Genomic DNA, 27,257 nt, shown 5'->3' with positions numbered 1-27,257 from the left:
ACTGTGGCATGCACCACACTTTAGGTAATATACTGCATTACAACAAACTGTACTTTCATAATTTTTAATGAAAATTAAAAGTGATTATGTGGAAACACCTATAACTCCATTTCTAAGATATGACTGTTGCACAGTTTTTTATGTCACTGAAATGCGGAATGAGGATTCCTTACAGCCAATATATTAACTGCTAAGAAATATTTTTAAACTGCAAACCGTACCAGCATTACATTCACTACGGATAGGTGAATTGTAACGTACTGAATACTATCATTATGAACAGCATAAATTGAAGATGGTTGAGATATTCTAACATGCGGTAGGGCTTTCAACTGATATTTTTTTAAACCCAAATGGACAACTCAGGTAGCAAAACACTATACCTGAGTGTGTTTGCCAGACCAAACCCTTCATTTCTAAAGTAACATTGTGAGTGTGACAATGGCTATTATGGAAAACAATATGAAAATTGATGTAGGAAATGAAGAGGTGGATTTTCTATTTCTATTGTCAAGAATGCTTATTAATCATTTTCTCTCCGGCTGAGAAAATTAAGTCTGCCCTGTAGGGATGCTAAAGTGTTGCAAAAAATTTCATTTTATGTTTCGTTCTAGTATGCTTCAGCATAGGACTACTTTCTTCTAGATCAAGCAGCTGAATGAGAACCAGGTCAGATTTGATAAGTGTCCTTGTGGAAAACAGTGTCTATAATATTTTCACAATAAATTTGAATTATTAAAATATAGTGCAACATATCAGTACATTTCACATTCAGTATATTCACTGCAGTTTTACTATGGTCGTAGTTCATAAAGCTGTAAGCTGCACTGATTTAAAATCAAAGTGATTGGTCCCTTATGTTAATCAGCAAGTAGGAATTTAATCTTGTTCTGTATTTGTACTTTTAGTTTCTCCCCTAAAGTAAGGTTCATTCTTATTGATTGGTATAACCATTAAAACATGTTTAATCAAAATAGTCAACATTAAGTTTGGTACTTTTTTGCTAAATCAGGAGGATATTCTATATACACATTCATTTAAACAATTATATCACTTAACATACATTTGTTCAGATTCTTAATTTGTACATTGTTAGAAAATGATGAACGAAGCATTTATTTACTAGATGTTTTTTGCTCTGGATTTGTGTCAAGCTGTATTTGGAAATTGGAATTAAATTACAAATATACAAAACAGCATTTTAAAGTTGTTTCTTAATTAAATAAAACGATTTAAGTGTTCTGGATATAGGATGCAGAATTTTTTTCTTTAAGTGATTTTAAAAGATTACACTAAGTTTAGCTCTTTATATGTTGTCAGTTTTAAATATTTAAACTGGTTCATTTTTAAAAAGAAAAATGCATTTTAATTAAATAATAACTCTGATTTTTATCCACCCTGCAAAGTTGTGTTTTCAGGTAAAAATACGACCCAGAACTACTTACCTCACATGGGAATAAAAAAGGGAATGTTTTATTTTAAGGCAGAAATTCACTTACACATATGAAAAAAAAAACAAAAAAAACCCCCAAGCATATCAACAACCTATAAATAACTGTTTCAATGCTGACTATTACAATTCTTAACATACCTAAAACCTGCCTTGGAGATAGCCATATCTGCAATTGGGCCATCTGAACATAGATAGCCCAATCTTTTGAAATCATTAAAGTTATGCTAGGGTATACGTCAATCTACTCACTTTTTCCCCAGTGTTAATGAAGAAATTTAAGGTAGTAAATTACAGAAACAATTTGCATCATTACAAAAATCAAGTGTGAAATATTTTCCATGATGAAAGATATCTTACAAGGCAACCACTGAAAAATTAGAATAGCCAGGAGAACTTTGATACTGAAACAGATTCATATGTTCATCCTGTGGAAGAGTAGTGCATTAAAAAAGTTAAAAATACTTTGTGTTTCAGTTCAGCTGCACTTGATTCAAGTGCTGCTCAGAGGTTTTTGTCGTTATAAATTAAACATGGTTGCTCCCTTAGCAACCAGAAGTACCAGGAAAATGTTCATGTTCACAGAATAAATAGATGCAGTCTCTTTTGCAACAAGTTATCTCACTCCGATATGGGAGGTCATCCATTCCAGACCTTGGCATAATCTGAAAATTAATAAGAGAGGTCGCAATGAAGCTTAACCATTTGCTCTCACATAAGTCATCCTACCAAAAAGCATCATCTTTCGCCATCAATTACAGGTGCACGTGGCCTAGGTAGGATTTCTTTTAAAGCTAAAAAGATACAATCACATGAAAGAAAGTCCAGCTTCAATTTCCCTTCCAGAGCCAAAACATGCTACTCTCAAAACATATCATACAAGGAGTGAAAGGAAAGATATAAAAATCTTAATGGGTTTCCCACATAGCAGTACAGATGACTTACCACCAGGCCTTAGGGCAGGAGTTCTCAAACTTCATTGCACCGTGACCCCCTTCTGACGACAAAAATTACTACACAACTCCAGGAGGAGGGACGGAAGCCTGAGCCCGTCCAAGGCCTGCTGCCCTGGGCAGGGGGCGCAAAGCTAAAGCCCAAGGGCTTCAGCCCTAGGCAGGGGCCTGTAACCTGAGCCCCGCCACCCAGGGCTGATGCCCTTGGCCCGGGGCAGTGGGGCTTGGGCTTTGGCCCCAGGCCCCAGCAAGTCTAACGCCAACCTTGGCGACCCCATTAAAATGGGGTCCCGACCCACTGTTTGATAACTGTTGTCTTAGGGCTAACACAAATATCACATTTCAAATGCTGCTTACATTAGATCTTCACTGAATGCCAGGGTGAGGCTAACACAAAATCATGTCTGGCTAAAACTCAAAAGTTGACAGCTAAGAAGCACCAACGTTGTTTTAATCCATCAATATACAACTGCCAGTGACATTTCTCTTTTGGCTGTAGTATACTGTCAAACCCTACACAGTATGATCCATTAACAGCTTTAATTTTGGTAACGTAATAGGGCCAAGGAGAGAGTGATCCTTCCTTTTCATTAAAGAAAGCCTTTTTAAATAGTATTCAAATGATTCAAATTAAGTGAACAAATAAAATTGTATTTTGAGTACATTAAAGAAAAAGGCACTGGCTTAATTAATGTTTACCTACAATAAATTTTGAAATGAGAATGTGGAATTACATAGATTCCATATTAAGAACAAAGTTACAGTAAGTACATCACCAATTTAAATATGAAAGGAAATAATTTGACCTGAAAATGTAGATCTATTTACACAAAACCAAATCCTCATGAATTACCCATCAAAGTTGCCTCTAGCAAAAATAGTAGCAGCTAGTTGGACAAGTCAGTGGCTTAATTTTTGGAAATAAATATCCAAAATTAATAGACCAAAAATGGGTCAGCACCTTCCATTATAAGAGGTCAGGGTAAGTGATAGAGGTACAGACAGACACTCACTTCACAGGACCGTCGCAGCTGTATCTGAAAAGTAAACTTCACATTTCATCATTGTGGGGAAGATTTTTTTTTTTAAACTTCTGAATGATCTGCTATATCCACTACTTTTGAAGCCCTGAGGCAGCATTATCACAGAATATTCTTCTACTATTTTACTGCTGAAACAAAATGAATTCTACAAATGATGAGGCTGTTTGAAAATCAAGGTGGAAGTTTAGGGCACTTAGGAAAACTGGGTAACTGAATCTGAAAGAAAAACCCATGGTTAGCTCCTGTCAGACACCAAGAATGTCTCATCTGTGAAGGCAAGGGGTCTGAGGAAAGCTCAGTTTTAAATTTTTGTAACTTTGCTGGCATAACTGAGATAGAAGTTTAAATGTTAATAAGTCAATTACATCAACTGCATATAGGTAACAGGTTTTACACCAGTAACAAAGTAGGTCTTCAAGCCATAGTGAATGTTGGCAAACATGTCTTTTTGAGTATACATCTGAAAAGTCAAAATAAGGTCTGATAGGACTGCATATTAAAAAGACATTCCAGGATGAAAGGGTGGAAGTCTCCTGGTAGGGATTTCCAGGAGCACTAAAATATTTGTTGGCTTCTACACAACAGAAAATGGTGTTCATAAGTGATCCTCACAGTGAGGCTGAAAGCCACACCCTATTTATATTCTTTACCCTCTGGTCAAGTCAGAGTTGCTGCCCTAGTGTATAGAGAGTTGAAGCAGTCACCCGGGTATTACAGACACTAAGCAAAGAGCAAGTAGGCTAGCCAGTCGACATAGCGAGAGTCAATAGGAGCGTAGAGCATCATTCTTTCAAACGGCTGAAAAATGCTATCAGTTAAAGCTGGACGACTCAGCTGTAAGGAAGATCCAGAGGTTAGCCAAGGGGAAGATGCACTTAAGGTGTCATTATGTCTGCAAAGGTGAGAATAAGAAAAATCCTATTTCAAAAGATCTAGATCGGTGCCAATGAGCTTCTAAATCACACAGTTTTCCATTTATTTTACATTCTTGAACTTAGACATATGTAACGTGACACCTACCCTTCTCCAGTCAAAGCACAGCAGGACTGAATGTGCCATGGGTGATCCTTTATAGAACTAAGGGTGAGGTATTTAGATATTTCAGCAGCTGTCATACAACCTTTCACGTCCTGCTTATTTGCAAAGATGAGAACTGCAGCCTTCCGTAAATCCTGGAAGCAAGACAGAATATGTATAGTACTTACGATGCCAATGTTATGATACAAATCTAAAAGGTTATATAATGTTAAATATATTTTCCGACAGTTACAGTAAAGTCATTCTATATTAAAATTATGCAGTAACATTTAACTTTGAGAGGCTTTCTACAACAATAAATTATAATGGAAGACAAACAATGATTCATTTAGAAAGCTGTTCTAACATTCCTCAGGCATCAAATTAGGGTTTGCTTCACTTCTCGGTCCTTTGGTCTTGCCACGCTTCACTGATGACTAATTTGAAGACACAATAAATAATATATTTTTTGAAGCAGCTCAGTATGTTCAGACAATTATATTACTATTGGAGGAACATTCTGGAAATCTTTAAGTGAGATAATGACAGAGTCGAAGAGTTAACATGCCATCATTCCGCTGAAATTACTTCCAACTCTAGGTGCTTTTTTTTTTTTTTTTTTTTTTTTAAATAAAATTAAATGTTTAGAAATTTTATAAGGACAGGAAAGGAAGAAACTATACTTCTTTAACAAATCCACTTCATATCTTAAGACCTTTGTCACTTTTGAGTAAAGGGCAGTACTTACTAGTAATGTTTGAATAGTTTAAGTTAGATGTGAGTCGTTTAGAATGTTGTCTAAACTTTCCATGTAACTAAGGCAACAAAAATAGGAACAGCAGATTTTTTTGGAGCAGGGCAAGAGATAAAAAAGACATTTCATAACCAAGAAACCATTAGGTCAAATTTTAAGAGTTCAATACCAATTAATCTGCTAGGATTAGTGGAGATCCATTTCTATGTCTGGATGCTTTGAAGAAACAAAAGCAAAGTTAAGGTCCAGTGCTGCAAATCCATACTCTCACAAGTAGTCCTAACTTATAGACTAGTCTGACTGAAGTCAGTCATCAGGACAACTCAAATGAGTTAAGACTTCTTAGAATCATGGATATGTAGAGCTGAAAGGCACCCTAATAGGTCATGTAGTCCTCCCCCCCCCTCTTCCCCACCAATGCTGAGGCAGTATTTGAATAAGTGTTTGCAATATTGGGATCCATTTTGAAATCATAGGGAAGATTTTGAACAAAGACTTCTTTCCATCCATTTTATAACGTATTTTACACCCCCAGACCCAGAGCAAAAACTATTTTTATTGAACTGACCCATTTACAAACAATTTCCTTTCATTTTTAGAAATAGATTATGAACCACTCAGATAACACTGAGTACTGCTCATAGCTAAACTTCATTTTAGATCAGAAGGGAAGCAAGCATCATCCAAAGATTAAGCATTTATAACACTATTTATGATTCTTTACATTAATAGGAAAACTAATCTCAAAACTTGTTTTAGAAGCTTTTAAGCGTCTTCAAAATTTCATTTTTAACTGTAGTTGTAAGACAGAGGACGGAAAAACAGTACAAGTCAGACAGCATGAAGTTAAACATACAAAAACTTTTTATAATCTGTATAACTTTTATAAAAGAAACTGCTACCTTGTTACAATAGAATGAACCCTCCTAAGAGTGTTAGAACATGGAGCATGTATTTTTCATGATATTCTGACTGTTCTTGTCTAGACACCGACAATCTAAAATTTTTAAAAAGCACAGTTAATGTACATCAATACCTATGCTAATGAAACAACTTTGTTTTGTAAAAGGTTAAGTCTTCATGTTTATAATTATTTGGGTGCTAACAAAAAAGGAAGCCTACAATCCAAATGTATTGGAATACTGAGTTTTTAAATATACCTCATGAGCCAACATTCTGTAAAGTTCTTCTTTTGTGATAGAAAGTCGTTCTCTGTCAATGCTGTCAACAACAAGAATGATGAACTAGGGAAAATAAAAGAAAAAGGCTTTCTCAAACTACATGTAAAAAGGTTCCATCTATGTATTTTCTGTAGTCTGAACTTTGCAAGAGAGACTTATTGGTTAGTAAATGTTCTTTATGCATATCAGACCTGGACTTTCCTAACCAATGCATCTGACTTCAGAAAGCATGCTCCACACTTTGTCCCAATCAGATTTTGGAAGGCACTTCAGATTCTTAAATCTTGGGTCGAGTGCGGTAGCTATCTTTAGAAATCTCACATTGGTACCTTTGCATTTTGTCAAATCTGCAGTGAAAGTGTTCTTAAAATGAACAACATGTTGGGTCATCATCCAAGACTGCTAGAACATGAAATACATGGCGGAATGTGGGTAAAACACAGAGCAGGGGACATACGATTCTCCCCCAAGGAGCTCAGTTACAAATTTAATTAATGCATTACTTTTTTAATGAGCATCATCAGCATGGAAGCATGTCCTCTGGAATGGGGGCCAAAGCATGAAGGGGCATACGAATGTTTAGCAGATCTGGCATGTAAATACCTTACAATGCCAGCTACAAAAATGCCATGCAAATGCCTGTTCTCATTTTCAGGTGGCATTGTAAATAAGAAGCGGGCAGCCTTAGCTCCTGTAAATGTAAACAAACTTGTTTGTCTTAGCGATTGGCTGAATAAGAAGTAGGACTGAGTGGACCTGCAGGCTCTAAAGTTTTACATTGTTTTGTTTTTGAGTGCAGTTATGTAACAACAACAAAATCTACATTTGTAAGTTGCGATTTCATGATAAAGAGATTACACTATGGTATTTTACTCCTGGGGGAATTCTGTGTCACTGTGCATGCACAGAATTCATGTCCCCTGCAGATTTCTTTGCTTCCCCACAGAAAAATGACTTCTGACAGGGAAGCAAAGGAAGCCGCAAGAGCGGTCACGGTGCCACTCCCTGGCAGCCAGGCAGGTCGGCTTGGGTGCCTGGAGTAGCTGGTAGAAATGTAAATCACCACGGGGGGCGGGGGGGAACGGGGATGGGCAGTCGTGCGTGTGAGACAGCGTGACATCCAGTCCCTCTTGCTTGCTATTGCAGCATGCTCGGCATGGAGGGGCAGGGCTTCAGGGTGTTTCTGAGGAGGTAGGAGTGGGGCAGGCTCTGTCCCCTCAGGCAGAACAGAATGTATAGAATCACAGGATGTGAAGGGACCTCGAGAGGTCATCTAGTCCAGGCTCCTGTACTCATGGCAGGACTAAATACTATCTAGATCATCCCTGACAGGTGTATACTCCTGGGGGAATTCTGGACCACTGCACAATGCAGAATTTTGAAGAAATTAATGTGCGCGCAGAATTTCCTTTCCCCCACAGAAATGGGCTTCAAGTGCTGCTAGTTGCCACTAGGGATCCAGCAGAGCCCAGCTTGCCCATAGAAGACGCTACTGAGGGGGAGGGAAAGGGAGCTAGAGGGTTCCTGGCAGCTGCAGTTCCCAGCGTGCCTTGAGAGGAGGAGAGGGTGGCGGGCAGGAAACTCCATGTAAGCCTAGTACTGAGCATCAGGCTGTTTCTCCCTCTGTATCCCTGGGCTCTATGGGGGCAGGATTGTGGGTGTCTGGCCCCAGGGGGCAGGAGGAGGGGAAGAAACAGGAACTGGGCTGTCATAGGGGTTTCTTTAATTCTATTCCTGCGGGAATTTGTGTGTGTGTCTGTATTGCTACAGACATACTTGCTGACAGGTATTTTGAAATAACTTACCAAAATAATTGAAACTGGCATGATTATGGAGTATTATTTTGACAAATAAAATTAGCAGAATTTCGCATAATTTAAAAATTATGCACACAATATTTTAAGGCACGGAATGCTCTCAGGATTAGGTATTTGTATGAGGTGAATTGAAAAATACTATTTCTTTTGGTTATAATTTTTTACAGTGCAAATATTTGTAATACAAATATAAAGTGAGTACTGTACATATTGTATTCTGTGTTGTAATTGAAATCAATATATTTGAAAATGTAGAAAAACATCCAAAATATTTAATAAATTTAAATTGGTATTCTATTGTTTAACAGTGTGATTAATTTTTTTAATCATGATTAATTTTTTTTAGTTAATAGCATGAGTTCACTGCAATTAATCGGCAGCCCTATATGATATAGATAATATATCTATATCTATATAAAAATAAAATAGTATACTTTACTGTAGATCTAAGGTTGGATTATCAGCCCCAAGATTGTCTCGTGCGTTCTGGCTATTGTACATACCCTGCTACACAAGTGCATGCAAATCCCAGATTACACATGTGTAGTCAGATGTGAACTTGCTAGTCATGTGCATAATGGAAATTTGACCCCTGGTGACTGCATAGTTGAAAGCCAGGCACAGAGCAATGATCACTTAGTCAGTGTGCCTTACGTATCAGAAAATGTCTAAGGTTGGATTTCCCCAAATGCACCGTAAAATACATTTTCACCTGTTACTATCTGGGCTTAAAAAAAATTTAATTGCCAATAGCACAGAAAAGATTTCAGTGCTTGTTGGAGGCCTGAGCTTTGCATTCACATAGCGCTTAAGGGCCCTTATTCTAACTGGAATCTCTAGACCAGTGATGTCAAACTTGCAACCCATAGACCAGATCTCTCCTGCCATTAATCTCATGTTAGAGAGGAAATCCCAACAATGCTGACATATAAAGTGTCATCAACTATTTCACATTTTTGTGGTGGAAAAAAGACGAATTGGGAATGAAGCCCACTGACAGGCGAAGTTAGTGGCTGCACTGAAGAAAATGGAGAGACGGAAAACAGCGGGGGAAGAGAGAGAGAGAAGCCCGAGGAAGGAAAAGAAAGAGTAGAAATAACACGGTCTTAAATGGGAACATTTTTCCACTGAATGATACTGAATAGAAGAAAGAATTAAAAAGTTAACCACCACATAAAGCTCTACACTCAATTTCTGGGCAAACCTCCCATTGAACGAAGAAGGAGCTCCACTATGGACTAAAGGGGGCCTGGGCTCTCAGACCCTCCCACCTTGCTCAGTCTCAGAGCCTGGGCTCCAGAGCATCTACAATGTTATTTAGCATCGTAGCACAAACCCAAGTCAGCTGACCCGGGCTCTGAAACCAATATTCACAAGAGGTGGCTTTTACCAAGTAAAATCATAGTTTTTACCACCTGAGAAACTAGCTAGAAAGGTCTTAAACTGGGACTATTTTTAAAACTGTTTCATTAAGGTTACATTTAGTTTTAGCTACACATTAAAACTGTGGTTATATATGGCTATAGATTCATAGATTTATTTAGGACTGTACAAATAGAAGTAAAACTGGAGTGGACAGAATACTAACATATGTAATTATAATCCTGAAGATCAGAATAACTGTCTGATAAACTAGTTATCTGTAGACATGGACCACAATTATTAAAAAAAAAAAAAAAAAACACCTTCTACATATAATTCTTCAAAATGTGAATGAAAAATGCAACTACCACAATGGCACCTTCTCATTGTGTCCTATTATATCGGGCCTTCGCACTGTGATTACCAGTCATCATAATACAGTAAACTGTCATATCTGCTATAAACTACACACACTTGGGAAAAGGTTCCATTTGAACACAAAAGAAACAATGCACCATAGTGGCTCCCCTGTGTGAAGTTGTTGGTAGAACGCAAGCTGGCTACGTAACTTCATGCTATCATCTGGGATAGTCTTTAACAGATTCAGGCTCTTCCCCCAAATTCCAGCCCCTGTAAGTCTTGGAGTGTTGTGCAAGGACTGCAATTTCTTGAAAGGGAGGAGAGCAATCTATACTACTTTGTTAGTAGCACCAGCGAACTGTTGAAGCAAGACAGGCAGCACCCAGGGCTCTGCTGCCGTCTTTCTGGGTAAAGCAGGATTCCAGTGCTAGCCTGAGGGAAGTGATGTGTAAGAACTCCTGCTGCAAAGACTAGCAGAGAAACGAATTTAGGTAGCAGGAAGGCAGCTTATTGGAAAGTGGAATGGCTATTCAACAATAAGGTAGTGTATGCTTTTGTTCTTTTCTAAACTATTCTGTCTATGTTTATTAAGGTATTAAATATCAACGTCTGAAGATCTTTGTGATAGATGACTGAGGTTTGCACATGCAAACTGAAGTTATGGAGATTTAATACATGCTGCACAAGCCTTATTAGGGGTCAGCAATTAAAAAAACCCAAAGATGTTCATCTTTGCAGTGTTATAAACCAAAGTGGAAACAATACATTGGTCAGCTGAAGTCACCTCTCACCTTTCTATCAATGGCAGCTTTATTGCTATATCATTCCTCCCATTCAGCTGGTGTTACTTTTGTCCCCTAAATAAATGCAGCAGCAGCTGCTGACGATTTTTATACAGTGCTGCATAGCAAAACTTTTGTTCTCTTTTCACTACTGTCACTGCTTCACAAAAACACTACTACGCATGAGAACAGAAGCTAAACCATTCGCTTGCGGTCTCCATCCCCACTTAAGTTTTGCATTCACTGTGGAGAAATGTGATGTATATATTGCTCTTATTTTTCTCAAACAAGTTAGAAAACAGTTTCACTTAAAACCTGTGTTGAGCTAAACAAAACTCTTATAAAACCACTGAAATCTAAAATACAAGCTGTGCACACACCGGCAGGCCCAACTGGGCTGTTAATCCCAGAGGACAAATAATACCATTTGTCTAGAATAGGATGGAAGAGTATTCTAAGTATTTTTTGCTTCAGAACCTTCAAGCCCAGCATCCCGTCATATAGAGGTTTATTACAAGGCATTCTAAACACATACATAATGTATCTTTGTTTGTACTGTACTACTCAATTACAGGGTGCCTAAGCAGCAGGTGACAAATTTCAAAACAAAACAAAAAAAACACTAAAATATCTCCTGATCCTGAAGTATCTATGCTAATACACATATTCAGATGTGCAGATCTAGGTCTGGAGTTAAAATACATTAAGAATTACTCTGTTCACTTGAAACACAATTTTTGTTCCACTAAAACAGTGGCGCAAAACCTTTCCAGACTATTGTACCTCTTTCAGAAGTCCGATTTGTCTTGCATACCCCTAAGTTTCACCTCACTTAAAAATTACTTTTATTTCTGATTTTGTAAGCAAGTGTCACTGCATGCTATTACTGAAAAATTGCTTACTTTCTCATTTTTACCATACAATTACAAAATAAACCAATTGGAATATAAATATTGTACTTACATTTCAGTGTATAGCATATAGAGCAGTATAAACAAGTCACTGTATGAAATTTTAGTTTGTACTGACTTGGCCAGTGCTTTTTATGTAGCCTGTTATAAAACTAGGCAAATACCTACATGAGCGGATGTACCCCCAGAAGACCGCTGTGTACCCGCAGGATTATGCAGACCCCTGGTTGAGAACCACTAATCTGAAAGCTTGATTTAATGAAAATACAGAGCCATGACCTTATATCATCTACTGCATTTGGGCCTGAATTCTGTCCTTACATATGGGTAAATTCTTCCATATCCTATTAATGTAATCTCCACCCAAGCTATCAGGACTGAAATCTATATTTATTTGCTTTATTTTACACTTTGGGAGCAACTTCACATACCTCTGTATTTGAATAATAGGTATTCCACGATGACCGTAATGACTCCTGTCCTCCAATATCCCACATAAGGAAATGGGTATTTTTTACGACTATTTCTTCAACATTGCTTCCTATGGTTGGAGATGTGTGGACCACTTCATTCATTAAGCTAATGGAAACAACATCACACCACAAAAACTAATTAGCAATATCTTGAAACTTCCTAATGTATCAGTCGTATATTGTGACAAGTTTGTATAACAAAAAGTATATCCTTTTCATTCCCTTAAAGCAATTATTTAAAACAATCTTTTTCATCTAAATTTTTATTAAAGATAAAATAATAATGTATTAAAGCTATATAGAGACATCTTTTCTGTAAAAGATTTATTCAATTTGGGTGCATGTTATGAGTTACAATCAATGAGTGAAGACACTGCCCTTTTATCTGCATATGTAGTAGTATATACCATAGATAGGGATAAATATGCAGACAATTATACATGAACGTCCGGTACAGAAAAGTGAAGTTTAAATCTGATTAACACTTTGTTAATATTAGTAAAAATCTAAAAAATTTACTTGTTTCAAAACAAAAGTTGCCATGATACAACAGGTAACCATCATTAGAGACAATATTTTTGAATCTTGCTAGAATAATCTGAAGATAAAGTTGTCAAAGCACGTGGAAAAGGTAAAGGTTGTCTGATTTCACAATAGCTTCTGAAAGAAATTCTGTATCTGCAGCTGAAAATACCTCAGTACGAACTTTAAAACAATGGTTTATTTTGTCAACGTAGAGTACAGAAGAAAAGGGTTTGGGGAAACATTCTTTATTTCTTTCTATCTAAATGTATATACCACTTTCATCATCACAGTAATTGTGTGCTTCCCAAGTATTTATACATTTATCCTTTATACCCTTGTGAGGTAAGGAAGAGTTTGTTTTGTTTTTAACTACAGCTACAGACCATAGCCATTTATTGCAGGAGCCATGGCAGCATGATGAAATATTATTCTGAAGGAACTGTTAGTTCCACCAGTGACATGCCTTTGACTACGGGGGAGATGACAATTTTTTCTTCTTTTGGAAATAATGGTCTGTACGTGGGTTTTGCAAACTGACTAAAAATAAAGGCAGATACAAATTTTAAATTAAGTTTCTTTCTGGAAGCTTTCACCAATGCGTGAAAGGATTTTACCACTCATCAATTACCAAAGATCTCAATTGCAGAGATTTATTTTTTGTCCTCGAGAGCACTCTGTGATACTCTGTGCTGAGTATCTGATTCACATGAAGCTCAGCTCTAAACAATTCAACATCTGTATCTATTTTATTACTATACACACAAAACTTAAGTATTATTGAATGACAAATACCTTCCTTGGACAAGCTAAGCTCTGGGTACCCCAGAGTTTTCAGTCAGGTCTCATACATTAATTGTGAAAGAAAGTATTAAACAAACAGAAGTTTTAAATAGCTCATATACTTACAACTGGTAAAGAATGGTGGTCTTTCCTGCATTGTCAAGTCCCACTATTATTACTTTGTGTTCTGCACAAAAAACAAAAGTAAACTGTTGTGAGCAGCCAAAGATACATTAACCACTTTTCTGATATTAAAAAAAGGCAAGGCTGCCTTGCCTGTTTTAGGTGAACAGCCTGCACAGAGTATGGAAGACTCCTAACTAAAAAACCCACAAACCAGTATCTTCTCCAGAAAGAGTTATTATACTTACAAGGAACATAAGTTAAGTCCATGGTAAAGTTTTATTTTAAAGGAATGATTATTAATAAAAAACAATTGTTTCATGCAAAAGAGTAGCATTAATATAAAAGTAAGCTTGAGAAATAAAGTAGACATAAGAACATGAAGACTGCTCACTGACTGTGCAAACTTGGTTCTGCCAATGTACTTATTACTTAAATGTTTTTAAGATATGTTCAGTTTGCATGAAAATAATTAGAATATGTGCCAAAGTGAAATTTCTTGTACATTTTATATTCCGAAGTTAAACCAAATATAAAGACTGTATGTAATTTAAGACTTAGCTCTACAAAGCAAGCCAAAAAGTGTGTGTGTGTGTGTGTGTGACTATAGGTACTTCAAGTTAAGAACACAATTCCAGAATGACCAGTATTTTAGTAATATTTAAAACAGATCAAAAACTAAAGCTGAATATTTACAGCAGGCAAATTGAAGAACTTGGCAACTCAACAAATTTTCTTGCAACTCAATCAAGGTAAATCTAAAGACTGCATATAATACTATGTTAACCCACCATATAGCACTGAATGAGATGCCTCAGTTTATGGATTGCATATATTGATAAATTATTTAAGGCTATGAAGATGCCATATTTAAATGGATAAGTATAACTTTCTACTCTTAGCACGGCAACTCCTGAACCCCAAGCGCTTGACTACTTAACAGTTACTCCTGGGGGCATTCTGTGCCAAAAAATTAAAAATTCTGCACACAATAATTCAAAATTCTGTAAGTTTTATTTGTCAATAAATAAATCCAGCATGGCAGTGGGGAGCACAGGCCACTGGCTTCACAAAATTGGGAAATCACCCTGCAGCCTCCCCACCCCAGGGACACAGACTCAGTGGTGAGGCTGCAAATGATCCTAATGCAGCCTAAGCTCTGGGCCTGCCCCAGAACTATCAGGTGTAGGGCAGGCGAGCTCAGCCAGGCAGGATACAAGTGTGGAGGGGCTCAGTGTGGGGGGATCCAGGTGAGAGGATTCTGTGAGACAATTTGAGTGCAGGCAGCTCAGTGGGGAGTCTAGGTGTGGGGGAGCTAGATACACAGAGCTCGTTGGAGGCATTCCAGGTGTAGGGGCAATGGTACTCTGCAGGGGCTTCCAGGTGAAAATGGTTGGGGCTCAGCCGAGAGGTCTGGGTGTGGGGGGCTTGGTAGGATGGGAATCTGGGTGCAGCTAATTGGGGGCCAGTGACAAGGGCTCATCGGGGGGGGGGGGTTGAGTGCAGGGAGCTCAGTGGGGAGTGGTCTGGGTGCAGGAGGTGAGGTTCAGTGGGGTGAGGTTTGCGTATGGAGGGCTAGGCAGGTTCTGAGTGTACAGGGTGAGGCTTGGTGGGCGTGTTTGGGTATGGGAGGTCCAGATGCACGGCGGTTGGGCAGATGGGGGAACAGCTCCCCATACAGTGACCTCTCCCCCCACAGCTGAGGAGAGATGGGGGAAGGAACCAAGAAAGGATGCTGAGCTTCCTGCAGCTAAGGGAGGTTTCTGGGGGTAGGTCTGACACAGCCCCAGACGCTCCTTGCAGGGAAAGAGGAAGTCCCATCTTCTTCTGCCTTCAGCCCAGCTGGGACTAGCAGCTGATACCGGCTCAGGGTAGAAGCCACTGGCTGGGGTGTTCCCAGCCCTGCAGTGATTTACCTCTCTGCTGGCTGCTCCGGGTTCCTGAAACGATGTACCTGCGCAGCTAGGGGATGGTGCATGACTGCTCTTGCAGTTTCCCTTTGCTTCCCTGTCAGAAAGTCGTTTTTCTACAGGGAAGTAAAGAAATCTGCGGAGGAAATGAATTCTGCGCATGCCCAGTGGTGCAGAATTCCCCCAGGAGTAAACAGGGATATGCCAAATGATGCATTAATACTTTTTCATGCTACTGTACATAGATAAGACTATTCGTAGCCTTAAAATGGCAACTATTTTCTTCACACTAAGAAAAAAAAACACATTGACAAAGGCAGCTACAAAGCAGGTTAAATTACCACAAGTCTTCTGTTTTGATTTTTCCACTATGCATGTGCAAAGTTGGATTGGAAAATACAGCAAAGGGTATTTTTACTCTGTTCAAAACAGAGCAGAACTATGAGCAAATGAAGAGTTACAACAGAATTAAAACTCAGACTTAACTATGGGGTACCAATATATGCTTCAACAAGGCACATTTAAAATTTTAGTCCACATATTCAGAACATCACATGGATGGAAAGCTACAGCTTACTCTGAAAAAAATGGTACATACTTGTTAGATTTATAACAAAAGTGTTATAATCTTTGATATGCCTTGGAATTTTAATTTTTATGAAAGTTAAATTACTTTTCTTAAAAATATTCAACTAGGACTATTAAATATTTATCACATCTACTGTATAAGGAACAAATAGATGTGGACCGTCTGTGACACTCTGTACCTTGGGGGGACACCCTACACCCCCATGTTCATCTTTATAGAATGATTGTGTGGTATCCAATGAAAAGTTTGTCACATTGAGTGTCTTCAGAAGGCTCATAATGCTCTGAGCCTGGTTGTTACAGTGATGTTATAGTAATTGTTACAGTAATGTTATAGGTTATACTTTCACGTATATAGTTATGAGGGTGAACATGTATCCTGATGGCTTAAAGCAAGCCCATGTGAAAACTCTCCAAGAACAAAGAGGCAGTTCACACCTCGTCAGGGCACAGATGGGACAAAGCCAGCCCAGCCTCACAGGAACAATGGACACTGGCTTAGGCAACAACAAAGGAATCTGTTAGACCCTGGAGGGAGTCATGCCCTTCCTTTGGGTAGTTCAGGACTGCAATGAGGTAATGCTCACTTGACTGTGAAGCGGGGTGGGGGCAAAACCAAGAGGAAAGAAAGGATATGATAAAAGGGAAAGACATTTTGCCATATTCTCTCTCTTCCACCTACATCTACAGACACCACCACCACCAAACGACTGAACCACTGATCAAAGGGGAGAGCCTGGCTGAAGAGCCAGCCTGTGGTGAGAAGCATCTAAGTTGTAAGGACATTCAAAGTGTTAAGATCAGCTTAGAATCCTTTTTGCTTTTATTTCATTTCACCAAATCTGACTTGTTATGCTTTGATTTATAATCACTTAAAAATCTCTCTTTATAGCTAATAAATCGGTTTGTTTATTCTACCTGATTCAGTGCGTTTGGTGTAAAGTGTGTCAGAGGCTCCCCTTGGGATAACAAGCCTGGTACATATCAATTTTACCCAGGTACACAGGAAACAGCCCCTTCCCTATTAAAGGACCGGTAACTCTGAATTCCCATTTTCTGTTTGTTTGTGGTAAAAAGCTTGTCTGCCTAGCTGAGTATGCCAGCTCCATGATCCAAAAGCACTTCTGACCTGGAGAACACAGGAGGTGGTGGATCCCTTGAGTGTATGGGGAGAAGAGCTGTGCAGGCACAGCTCAGATCAAGTTGTAGAAATATGGACATCTATGAGAAGATTTCTTGGAGTATGTTGGAGAAGGACTACAAGCAGTTCCAAGAGAAAGTAAAGGAGCTGCATCAGGATTACCAGAAGGCAAAGGAGGCAAACAGTCACCATGGTGAAGCACTGCAGACATGCCACTTTTACAAGCTGCAGTAGGCTACACTCTGCGGTGACCCCACCATGACCCCCAAGAGCCACGTGGATACCTCAGAGTCAGAGTCTCAGGCCATTGCAGGCAAGATTGAGGAGGTGGTGTTGGAGGAGGAAGATGGGAGACAGGCAAGTAGGGGATCCACTGTCCCAGAGAATCAGGAACGGTTTGTAACCCCAGAGCAGTCCAGCCAATCGCAGCAATGCAGCGTGGCCGAGCGTGATGCCAGAGAAGGAACCTCTAGTGAGTATGCACTTAGCATTAATATGGTGGGATCACATATTCTTATTTGCTCTTTTTTATTTAAATAACCAGTGGAAGTAAAGCAGCTGATTCTCATTGTCTGGACCAGCTAGGCAGAGGGTGACCTGCGAATTACATACACAGGGATGTCTCAGGAATCCTTCATAGAGATCTCAATCCTTTGTGGAAGGTTTCTCTGGAGGGCTGCCTTATTTCTTCCACTGTAGTAGGACACTTTCCCAAGCCACTCCAGTATTAATTTGGTAGGCATCATCACAGTACACAGCCCAGCAGCATAAGGATCTGGTCTGTACCTGGATGCATGCAGCAGCTGTTCCCTTGCCACCTGTTACCCTCAAGAGTGTAATATCAGCTAGGATCACCTATGGGAGACTGTGGTAGTATTCATTTCAATTTCTCAAGCAGCAAACACTAGTGTCTGTGTGCCCCCCCCCCACCATGATTTTTCACCTCTTCCCCCACCACCGGGGCTCCAGAACCTGAAGCGACCATGAGGCAGGGTCACTGGAATCAGGTGGGCCATGACTGCCCACTGTTTCACATGGTTGTGGTTTGGGTGGCAGGAGTCACCCTTTCCTCCACAAACTGCAAGCCTCAGGCAGGCAGGGTGCGGGGATATGGGCCACCCCATACCTCTGACCGGGGCAGGTGGAGGGTCTGGGCCTTCCCAGAGGTGGCCCGGGCTCCATGGGAGGCTCTTACCGCTGCCTGGATCCAGCTTCTAGACTGGGCAGGGGGTGGTGCCTTGGGTGCCAGAGAGCAGCAGTGGCTACGGGCGGGGGTGGGGGATTAATGACTACGTTGTGGTGGCTATAGCAAGCAATCTCCAGTGATGCCACTGCCAAGGCTTGCAGTTTGGGGCGGGGGGGGGGGAATGCCGGTCCCTGACCCCCACACTAAGCCCACGTTACCAAGGGTAGGGTAATGGCCCCTGGGCCACTATGATCCCATCATGGGCTGCCCCCCTCTTCTGCAGATATTCTAGCACCCTTGTCCCCCAGCTATACTCATCACGGCTGGGACAGCAAACTGGTTCAATAAATATCTTGTAGAAATGAAAATGTTCTGCTTCACACTTGCGTGGATTCTGGGGAGTGATTTTTGTATAGCAAATCTGCACTGGAGATTGGGTCTGCATGGACAATTGTTCCTTTGTGCTTTGCATGTTTTACAGCTGAAAGTGTGGCCTTCAACTCTTCCTCCACACCATCAGAGAGGCTCTCCCAGATAAGACGAAGGTGAAAGAGAACGCGCGATGACATGTTTAATGAGATAATGAATGCCTCTGGGACAGTGGACACTGACCAGATGGTGTGGAGGATTGCTCTTACAGGGAAGAAAAAAAAGAAAGAAAGGACATTATGAGCAGGACAAAAGGCCAGGAGAATAAGTGTTGCATGCAGCAGGCGATGTTGGGGATTCTGAAGGAACAAACAGACATGTTTAGGTGTCTGGTTGACCTCCAGGAGAGACATTTTGAATCTCTACAGCCCCTGCAGAATGGCATTCCAAAATCACCATACTCCCCCCTCACACACACATTCCACTAGACATGGGGGGCCAGTACAATATCCTTTCCACTCAACTCTGGGGGATGGTGTACAGACTCACAGCTGCACATACACTGATGTGTGACAGGCAAGGCCAGTTTGTTTTTGAACAAAAGATAAATGTATTTCCCTCCTGTATTTCCAAGGTTTAATTCGATGTCACATTTTTGTTTATATATGTGTGCAATAAAAGTCCATTTCTTAAAAATGAAATCTTTACTAATTCAAAGCACTGGGGGAGGAGAGATGGCTAGGGAAACTTAGGCACTGGGTGTGTGAACGAGTTCACACAGAGCTGGAGTTGTGGCTAGAACCCAGGAGCCCTGGCTCCTATCCCCTCCGCGTTCTAAGCAGTAGGCCACACTCCCTTCAGTCATAACCACCACCGTAGTGGCCCTCCATGCAGGATGAGTTGGTGGATTGCAGCCCATTCCCCGGGCATCGAGTACATACCCCCCACATACCCCACCCCGGTAGTGCCTTTGGAGGGGCCAGGAGCTGAATGGACTGTGGGGTTGTCTCCCCAGCACTAGGTTGGGAGGCGGGTCTTGTTGGTGAGTGCCGGGAGTCAGTCAGAGAAAAGCAAGAAGTGTATTTCCAATGTTACATTACTACACACACAGAGCAGTCATGGCAATGTTCAGACTATTCACATGCAAAAACAGAAAAGCAACACGTCACAGTGTGTCATTAATAAAATGGGTTTTCAAAACCTCCCTCAGATGCACTGCTCCATGCTGAGCTTTTATAGCCCTGGTATCTGGCTGCTCAAAATTAGCAGACAGCCTATTCACCTCCAAGCCGCAGCCCTGTGAAAACTTCTCTCCCTTTGCTTCACACATATTATGAAGCATACAGCAGGCAGCTATCACCATGGGGATATTTTTTTTCACAGAAGTCTACCCTAGTGAACAAACTGTGCCAATGACCCTTCAAACAGCCAAAAGCACATTCAACTGCCATTTGGACTTGCTGAGGCTATTGCTGAAGTGCTCCTGTCCAGGTGTCCGATGTACGGCTTCACAAGCCATAGGAATAAGGGGTAAGCTGGATGTTCCAGAATCAATATTCGTATTTCAACATCTTTAATAGTGATTTTGTGATCCAGAAAGGAAATCCCTGCTTGCAGCTTTCTGAACAGGTCTGTGTTCTTAAAGATGAGGGTGTCAGGCACCTTCCCAGAGCATCCCACATTAATGATGGTAAAACGCACCTGGTGATCCACCAGCACTTGCAACTCCATTGAAAAGTTCCCTTTCCGTTTACGTACTCTGTATCAAGGTGGTCTGGTGCTAAGACAGGGATGAGTGTACCATCTATCGCCCCACTGCAGTTAGGGAACCCCACTGCAGCAAAACCATGCAATATCTCCTGAACATTGCCCAAAGTCACAACCATTCTTAGCAGAAGATGACTAATGGCCCTCCATATTTGGACCACAGCAATCTCAATGGAAACTTCCCAACTCCAAATTGATTCCTCACTGACCGGTAGCATTGCAAGCTTCCAGACAGCGACTGCCACTAGTTTCTCCAGTCAGAGCAAGTCTCATTTTAGCGTCGCTGCGCCGCAGGGCTGGGGAGAACTCCGTACACAAATTCCAGAAAGTGGCCTTGCGCATACAAAAGTTCTGCAGCCACTACTCATCATCCCATACCTGCATAACGATGTGATGCCACCAGTCAGTGATTGTTTCTCGGGTCCAGAAACAGCGCTCCATCATGTTCAGCTGCTGTGCAACTGCCAACAGCAACCATGAACTGTTTTGTTCCATGGCTTACAGCATTGTTACTTGAAGGACACTGCCATATTCCACAGGGCAGTTTCTCTTGTGGCTCTGGAAATACTGAAGGATAAGGTGCACAGGGTTTGCAACGCTCACCACAACAGAGCACAGCTGTGTAGAGTCCTTGCTTCTCTAGAGATGGTGTATATGTGGCTATGCCAGCCTTTTGAAAAAAGGCACAAAATATTATGGGATGCAGATGAAATCATGAGAGGGAGAAAACTGTATCATGGGATATTCGAGCCATGTTCCCAGTCACCTATGCAAGAATGTTTTATTCCCACGAGGCATTGCAAACCCTTCCCAAAACCACCTGTGACGAGTTGCACTGTGGGATATCTACCCACAGTGTGCTGCTCTCTACATCGACGCAAGAGCTGCTAATGAAGACACTCTCCATCAACACAAGGACTGTAGTCTAGACATGCACAACCGACTTAATTAGTGTGGTGGCTGTATGTCAACTTAAGTCAACCTAAGTTTGTAGTGTAGACATGCCCTGTCTTGTTGTGAGAAGAAAGGAGTTCCAGGTGTTTGGGCTCCTCCCTAGCTAGACCACTGTTGCTAATTTGAATGTCTGCACATTTTAGGAGAAAATAGTGCCTGACAGAATTAAGTTAAACATGCTGTGCAAACTTTATATACTACTTTCATCACAATATTATCTAATTCAATATCGTAACAACTTTATTTCCTGTTTTTCCTTAATACATGCCTGATTTCTCTTACCTTTCAATAATGTAGTATTCTAAACTAGTCACCTCTACCAGAGTACAGTTATCTGTTAGTAATCAGAGACATGTGACATTAAGCAGTATAGTAAAATGTGTATTTCCATATATATTGGTAGTTTGATAGCACTTCACTCAAATACATGTGTGAGGGATATTTTTAGTGAAAGTCAGGGACAAGTCACAGGCTGCCGTGAATTTTTGTTCATTTCCAGTGACCCGTCCATAACTTTTTACTAAAAACATGCAACACAAAACCTGAGCCTTACATAAAAAACAAAGTGTTTTTTTGGAAAAGGTTAGAATGAACCATGCAGAGAAAACAGTTATTTTGATTAGGCTTCACAATTCGCTTTAAACAGCAAATTTAAGGTATCTTAATGACCCAGTGGATGAAATCCTGACCCCACAGTAGTCAACGGGAGTTTTGATCAACTTCCATGGAGTCAGGATTTCACTCTAAGCCTTCTAAACCTTTGCCTCAAAAATGGATACTTATGTTAGGGGCAAGAACCACACTCTTCACTACAAAAAGAAAAGGAGTACTTGTGGCACCTTAGAGACTAACCAATTTATTAGAGCATAAGCTTTCGTGAGCTACAGCTCACTTCATCAGATGCATATCGTGGAAACTGCAGCAGACTTTATATATACACAGAGAATATGAAACAATACCTCCTCCCACCCCACTGTCCTGCTGGTAATAGCTTATCTAAAGTGATCATCAGGTGGGCCATTTCCAGCACAAATCCAGGTTTTCTCACCCTCCACCCCCCCACACAAATTCACTCTCCTGCTGGAGATAGCCCATCCAAAGTGACAACTCTTTACACAATGTGCATGACAATCAAGTTGGGCTATTTCCTGCACAAAGCCAGGTTTTCTCACATCCCCCCCACCCCCATACACACACAAACTCACTCTCCTGCTGGTAATAGCTCATCCAAACTAACCACTCTTCAAGTTTAAATCCAAGTTAAACCAGAACATCAGATAAGTTAAACAGATAAACCAGATAAGTTCCTGGGTTAGTGGTTCTGTTGTGTGGTATGTGGTTGTTGGTGAGCATTTGCTTCAGGTTGCGGGGCTGTCTGTAGGCAAGGACTGGCCTGTCTCCCAAGATTTGTGAGAGTGTTGGGTCATCCTTTAGGATAGGTTGTAGCTCCTTAATAATGCGTTGGAGGGGTTTTAGTTGGGGGCTGAAGGTGACGGCTAGTGGCGTTCTGTTATTTTCTTTGTTAGGCCTGTCCTGTAGTAGGTAACTTCTGGGAACTCTTCTGGCTCTATCAATCTGTTTAACCTGAAGCAAATACACACCAACAACCACATACCACACAACAGAACCACTAACCCAGGAACTTATCCTTGCAACAAAGCCCGTTGCCAATTGTGCCCACATATCTATTCAGGGGACACCATCACAGGGCCTAATAACATCAGCCACACTATCAGAGGCTCGTTCACCTGCACATCCACCAATGTGATCTATGCCATCATGTGCCAGCAATGCCCCTCTGCCATGTACATTGGTCAAACTGGACAGTCTCTACGTAAAAGAATAAATGGACACAAATCAGATGTCAAGAATTATAACATTCATAAACCAGTCGGAGAACACTTCAATCTCTCTGGTCACGCAATCACAGACATGAAGGTCGCTATCTTAAAACAAAAAAACTTCAAATCCAGACTCCAGCGAGAAACTGCTGAATTGGAATTCATTTGCAAATTGGATACTATTAATTTAGGCTTAAATAGAGACTTGGAGTGGCTAAGTCATTATGCAAGGTAGCCTGTTTCCTCTTGTTTTTTCCTCCCCCCCACCCCCCCAGATGTTCTGGTTTAACTTGGATTTAAACTTGAAGAGTGGTCAGTTTGGATGAGCTATTACCAGCAGGAGAGTGAGTTTGTGTGTGTATGGGGGTGGGGGGGGATGTGAGAAAACCTGGATTTGTGCAGGAAATAGCCCAACTTGATTGTCATGCACACTGTGTAAAGAGTTGTCACTTTGGATGGGCTATCACCAGCAGGAGAGTGAATTTGTGTGGGGGGGTGGAGGGTGAGAAAACCTGGATTTGTGCTGGAAATGGCCCACCTGATGATCACTTTAGATAAGCTATTACCAGCAGGACAGTGGGGTGGGAGGAGGTATTGTTTCATATTCTCTGTGTATATATAAAGTCTGCTGCAGTTTCCACGATATGCATCTGATGAAGTGAGCTGTAGCTCACGAAAGCTTATGCTCTAATAAATTGGTTAGTCTCTAAGGTGCCACAAGTACTCCTTTTCTTTTTGCGAATACAGACTAACACGGCTGTTACTCTGAAACTCTTCACTACAACAGCTTATTAGAGTCTTGCAATTTTGATTTACTTGGCATTTAAAAACCAAGTAAACATATTAAACCAGCACCTTTCAACCAAGTCAAATAATTAACCAAACAACACTTAAAAAACAGCTTATTGTGAGCAATAAAAACAAATCAGTTTCAGATGTGCAACTAATTTATGCTACTTAAATGGAATCCCCCAAAATCAGGGGACTACAAGTATGTGTATACAAGCTTTATAGAATTAACAACATTCATATTTTGCCTGTCAGCAATTTTATGTAAGAAAGTAATATTTTATGGGAGCTGGAAAGATCATGGACCACCCCCCCCCAAAGTAAACCCAACTCTAAACGTACATAAGAATGGCCATACTGTGTCAGACCAAGGTCCACCTAGCCCAATAAGCTGTCTTCCAACAGAGGCCAACACCAAGTGCCCCAGAGGGAATGAACAGAATAGGTAATCAAGTGATCCATTGGCCATCCCATCGGCAATTCTCAGCTTCTGGCAAACAGAGGCTAGGGACGTCATCTCTGCCTATCCCGGCTAATAGCCACTGATGGACCTATCCTCCATGAATTTATCTAGTTCTTTTTTGAACCCTGTTATAATCTTGGCCTTCACCACATCCTCTGGCAAAGAGTTCCACAGTTTGTGCACTGTGTGAAGAAATACTTCCTTTTGTTTGTTTTAAACCTGCTGCCTATTAATTTCATTTGGTGAGTCCTAGTTCTTGTGTTATGAGAGGGCATAAACAACACTTCCTTACTTTCTCCACACCTGTCATGATTTTACATCTATCATATCCCACCTTAGACATCTCTTTTCCAAGGTGAAAAGTCCCAACCTTTTTACTGTCTTCTCATATGGAAGCTGTTCCATACCCTAATCATTGTTGTTGCTCTTTTCTGAACCTTTTTCAAATCCAATATATATTTTTTGAGATGGGGCGACCACACCTGCACACAATATTCAAGATGTGGGCATACCATCGATTTATATAGAGGTAATGTGATATTTTCTGTCTTATTATCTATCACTTTCTTAATGGATTCCCAACATTCTGTAAAAATTCCCAACTACCTCTGCATATTGAATGGATGTTTTCAGAGAACTATCCACAATGACTCCAGATCTCTCTCAAGTGATAACAGCTAATTGAGACCCACATCATTTTATATGTACAGTTGATATTACGTTTTCCACTGTGTATTACTTTACATTTATCAACACTTAATTTCATCTACCACTTTGTTTCCCAGTCACCCAGGTTTGAGAGATCCTTCTGTAGCTTTTTGCAGTCTGCTTGGGACTTGACTATCTTGAGTACTTTTGTATCATCTGCAAATTTTGCCACCTCACTGTTTACCCCTTTTTCCAGATCATTTATGAATATGTTGAATAGAACTGGTCCCAGTACAGACCCTTGGGGGACACCACAATTTACCTATCTCCATTCAGAAAACTGACCATTTATTCCTACCTTTTGTTTCCTTTTTGTTAAACCAGTTACCAATCCATGAGAGAACCTTCCTTCTTATCCCATAACAGCTTACTTTGCAAAGACACAGAAAGTTTGACCCCTTCAATCTGACACAGCCAACATTACATTATCTTAACAGCACTGTTTCCCAGCTGACCGCAATTTGGATGCACAGTTTCACAGAACAGGACTCGGAAGAAGAGAGGAACCGTAGCTAGTGAGACCCTCAAAGTCTCTGCTGTTGCAGTGATGAAAAAGTAAGTTTGAGAGAACAGGGTGCATTAGCCAACCCCGCACTGAACTAACCTCCCCCGCTTCGATGCCAGCCTACGACCCCCATTCACACACACTCCAGGCACTCTCCCCCCCCCAACTCACACAGATACACTCCCCCCACCCGCTCCCTCAACACGCGAGGGGCCTCCCTTCCCCATCACAGCCGGGACCCCATGCCTCCCTCCCCGGCAGCCCCCCCAACGGACCAGCGGCTCCCCCAAGCCGGCACAGCCCCGCCCCCGGCGAACGCCGCTCACCCTGGTCACAGAAAAAACTCCACAGCTTAGCAAATATCAGGCCCATGGCTAGGCTCGGCCGCGGCCGGACGACGTCACGCTCCGAGAGTCCCCACGACGCAAAGGGGCGCCAGCCGGCACTGGCGACTCGAAGGCGGCGGCCGCGCCTGGTCCTATTGGGATCCAGGAAGTGGGCGGGCAGAGCCCGAAGAAGCAAGTAGGCGGAGCCACCCTCAAACCCGCCTCCCCAGCCAGCCACGGCAGCCAATGCCTTCCCCAACCGCCTTGCGTCACTGCGTGACTCCGCACGCCATTACGTACGTGCCCTCCTCCCTGACGTGAAAAAAATAGTACGTGGCGTCACCCTCAGCCGTGGGGCTGGGTGTTGCGTTCTCCGACGGCCTGCGGTCCTAGTGCCCCTGGGCGCAGCGGAGCGTCAGGGGACACCGCTCCGCCGGGAAGCCTGCGCTGCTGCACGCCCCCGGCCATTGTCCCCCCGCGGGGGGCTGAGCACCTCACCCGAAGCCCCAGCGGCCCGTAACCGCTGGGTAACGGACGCGGCGCCGGGCGGTAACTGCTGCTGGTGGGGAAATGTGCCGGTTGCAGGTTGGGCCCCGACCCACGCGCTGATTGTGTTGGTTTGAGGTTCCCTGGCTGGCTAAGTAATGCCGCGCACCATAGAGAGCTACAGCTCCGTCAAAACCCGCGCAGAGAAAATACCGCGCTTCTCCCGGCCGTCCCTGTTTCACCTCTTGTGCCTCTCTTTCGCGAGGCATCCAGGGGGCTGCCGCCCGGCTGGTTCTTATTCCTGTGACGCACTGCGGGGCGGTGGGGGGGGGCACTGCTCTGGTAACGCTCGGGCAGAGCTTTCCGCACGGGGCTGGCCGTGCGCACGTGAGTTGTCCCCGGGAAGCCACAGGGGCGATTCAGGGGGCTCGTGGGTCCACAGGAGCCAGCCCGGTGCCCCGTTCTCCTGTGAGCTGGGGCCGAGCGGCGCCCTCGCGCGCTCCCCGACGAGGCCTGAGGCGGCGGGAGCGGCCAGGCGGGCATCTGCCGCCGCGCTTAGAACTCGCCTCAGCCCCCGACCCTTTGCCGGCCTGACGGTCAGTGGAAGGCGGATGAGCGCAGCTGACCAAGCCCAAGGGAGGCTCGGGGCGGAGTTTTCCGCCGTACCCCGGAAGAGGCGGGCTGCGGCCGAAG

The 27,257-nt window shown here is 42.0% G+C and overlaps 2 protein-coding genes across 11 annotated transcripts in view; one reads left to right on the top strand and one right to left on the bottom strand.

Annotated features, from left to right (window-relative positions):
• Window positions 1-72: 72 nt before the first annotated feature.
• ARL5B (ARF like GTPase 5B) lies at window positions 73-26,891 on the bottom strand. Its single transcript, XM_073334182.2, has 6 exons — window positions 26,079-26,891; window positions 13,535-13,595; window positions 12,062-12,209; window positions 6,378-6,461; window positions 4,467-4,618; window positions 73-2,115 (listed from the first exon to the last, which is right to left on the bottom strand). Exons 1-6 carry the CDS (start codon window positions 26,122-26,124, stop codon window positions 2,067-2,069), a joined length of 540 nt encoding a protein of 179 aa, XP_073190283.1. The 5' UTR covers window positions 26,125-26,891; the 3' UTR covers window positions 73-2,066.
• The window catches only part of NSUN6 (NOP2/Sun RNA methyltransferase 6), a 52,616-nt gene continuing 51,779 nt past the window's right edge, over window positions 26,421-27,257 (top strand). For 3 of the 10 annotated variants that reach the window (XM_073334166.1, XM_073334165.1, XM_073334167.2), the window contains exon 1: window positions 26,670-27,257. In XM_073334166.1, the coding sequence (XP_073190267.1) occupies window positions 26,723-27,257 (535 nt within the window). In that variant the 5' untranslated portion in view covers window positions 26,670-26,722. The other 7 variants (XM_073334171.1, XM_073334179.1, XM_073334180.1 and 4 more) reach the window with 6 other exon arrangements.

The sequence above is a fragment of the Lepidochelys kempii genome, chromosome 2 (genome assembly GCF_965140285.1).
Source record: "Lepidochelys kempii isolate rLepKem1 chromosome 2, rLepKem1.hap1, whole genome shotgun sequence".
NCBI lineage: Eukaryota > Metazoa > Chordata > Testudines > Cheloniidae > Lepidochelys > Lepidochelys kempii.
This window is presented reverse-complemented; position numbering and strand designations above follow the sequence as displayed.